Here is a 2587-nt window from a genome sequence, read left to right on the forward strand (position 1 = left end):
TATATGTGTCTCAATTTTTTCTAGTGTCGAATAGTCTTAGTTATTGGCCGTTGAAAAGCAGTGTACCGGTAGTGGCGTTTTGGCCGTTTAAGGGTTAATCTTCTTGGTTTATAATTCAAATCTTTGGTTAAAAATGTATGTCTTTTGTTTAAAATTAATTTTTTTTAATTGAAAATTTAACTCTGATTAAAAATGTGTACTTTTTTTTAATGTTTAAAAAATCGCCTTTTTCGTAGAAAAATAATCTTCTTAATTGAAAATTCTTCTTTTCTTCTGGTAGAAAATTATTATTTTTTTTTTGAAATTCAAATTTTTTATTAAAAATGTATGTACTTGGTTGAAAATGAGTTTTTTTTTATTGGAAAGTTAACTCTTCGGTTGAACATTTCTGTATTTTGTTTTAAAAACCGGTTGAAAAATCGTCTTTATCGGTAGAAAATTAATCTTCTTGATTAAAAATTCAACTATTTGGTTAAAAAATTAATGTATTTTGATGAAAATTATTTTTTTTATTGATAATTTAAGTATTGAAGTAAACTTTTTTTATTTGGTTAAAAATTACTTTTTCCAGACAGAAAATTAAGGTACTTGGTTAAAAATTCAACTCTTTGGTTGAACATATTTATATTTTGTTATAAATTAATTTTTGTTTGAAAATTTAACTCTTTGGTAGAAAAATTATTTATTTTGTTAAAAAGTATTTTTTTTTAGGTAGAAAATTAAGTAGCTTGGTTGAAAATTCTTCCTTTTGATTGGAAAATAGTTATTTTCATATTAATAATAATTTGGTATAAAATTCAACAATGTAGTACAAAACTAAACAGTTTTCTAAGAAATTGGTTTTTTTTTAAACTTAATTTATTTTATTTTGTAGAAAATTAGCCTTCTGGGTTAAAAGTTCAAATATTTGGTTAAAAAATAGTGCATTTTGTTGAAAATAATTTTTTAATTAATTTTTTTTTTAAGAAAATGAATCCTGTTGATTTAAAATTGAACTCTGGTTAAAAATGTATGTATTTTGTTGAAAAATAATTTTTTTATTGAAAATTTAACTATTCGGTTAAAAATTGGTGTATTTTCTTCAAAAATCTTTTTTTTTCTGATAGAAAATGAACCTAATTTGTTTAAAATTCAACTATGTGTTTAAAAACGTATGGATTTTGTTGAAAAATAATTATTTTGTTTAAAAATTAATCTCCTTGGTTTAAAATTCAACTACTTGGTTAAAAATTTACGTAATTTATTAAAAATTAATTTTGTTTGTTTGTTAAAATGTTAACTATTTGGTTGAATATTCAACTGTTTTCAACCAAAATAGTGTCCTCGTCCCCAAAAAGTGTAAAAAACTGTCCTGAGTCAGAGGGCTGAAATGAGAATACATCGCAAAAAGGGACGTAAATACCGCAGATAAGAAATGGAAGAACACTGATATTGACGTTCTGGACATTTAAAGTTCAAATTTTTTAAAGAATGATGCATGGTATGCATGATAAAAATTTATTATATCTAAATCTTTGAATAGTTTCACAGCGAAAAATATAATTAAGAATGTGGACGTATGGGATGTCAATCGACTGTCATTTTATAAGCTAAGGATCCTAACCACTTACCGAAAAGGGATCGCCTATATTGGGTTCCCCGAAGGGATTGTCGTCCTCAAATCCAGACATTTTGCGTCGAAATGGAGGTTATTAATCCAACGAGATCCTGTAGTAGTAGAGCACAATTTAAATAAATTATCACTGATTTTAAAGCCGACTATCCATCATTTGCCATCCTTTTTTCAACGTATCACGTATCTCATCTATGTGACTCAATACACGGTGTATAGCGTAACTTTAGACGATTGGCTGATGAACCGCCTGACGTCTGAATGATAAATAAATCCTGGGGAGCAAATAAATTTAATAAACAAGTGGGCAGTGGGCATCAAGATCAGGAATCCAACCTTTCTTTCAATACATTGTTCAAACAAAAATGAATTTTTTTAATTCTGCGGAATTTTAAAAAGTTAGCACTGTTTGACAATGTAATTTTAAGCTTTTGTTTTGTCAGATTTTATCGATTTTTAGCTTCACGAGCTTCACAACTCTTTTTTAATATACATATAAACTTAAAATATAGATATAAATTATAGAATTTATTTAAAAATTAATTTTTAAACAGGATTTGGTTGATAAATTTGGTAAATTTTTTAAATATGAACATTATGGGTAAGGTAGATACCGTTCTTATCGTTAGGTAAATTTATAAGCTGCTAGGTTGCGCCAAAGATATTATCTTTGGTTGCGCTAACTATTACCTGCTATTAATAGTCAAACTTCCGCGAAAATTCAAATTTTTTGTTTAAATTCAACTGTTATTGATTAAGGATTTTTTTTTACTCACAAATTCAACTCCTTTATTCTTCTTGATTGAGAATTCAGCTATCTATTTATAATATAAATAATAATATTTAACTATTCTATTTTTGTTGAAATTTGATTGCTTATAAAAATTAATTTCTTTCGTTGAAAACTGAACTATTATCTTACATTTTTTTGTTATTAATTTTTTAAACTGAAACTTGAACTTTACTATTTTTTGT

The 2587-nt window shown here is 25.6% G+C and overlaps 1 protein-coding gene across 1 annotated transcript in view; it reads right to left on the bottom strand.

Annotated features, from left to right (window-relative positions):
• Nucleotides 1-1828, bottom strand: part of LOC117167896 (secretory carrier-associated membrane protein 5A) — a 29901-nt gene extending 28073 nt beyond the window's left edge. The window contains exon 1 of the mRNA XM_033353134.1: nucleotides 1611-1828. Coding sequence (XP_033209025.1) covers nucleotides 1611-1670 — 60 coding nt within the window. The 5' untranslated portion in view covers nucleotides 1671-1828. The remainder of the gene's footprint in view (nucleotides 1-1610) is intronic.
• Between the last annotated feature and the right edge of the window lie 759 nt (nucleotides 1829-2587).

Source organism: Belonocnema kinseyi, chromosome 2 (assembly GCF_010883055.1).
Source record: "Belonocnema kinseyi isolate 2016_QV_RU_SX_M_011 chromosome 2, B_treatae_v1, whole genome shotgun sequence".
In the NCBI taxonomy this organism is placed as follows: Eukaryota; Metazoa; Arthropoda; class Insecta; order Hymenoptera; family Cynipidae; genus Belonocnema; species Belonocnema kinseyi.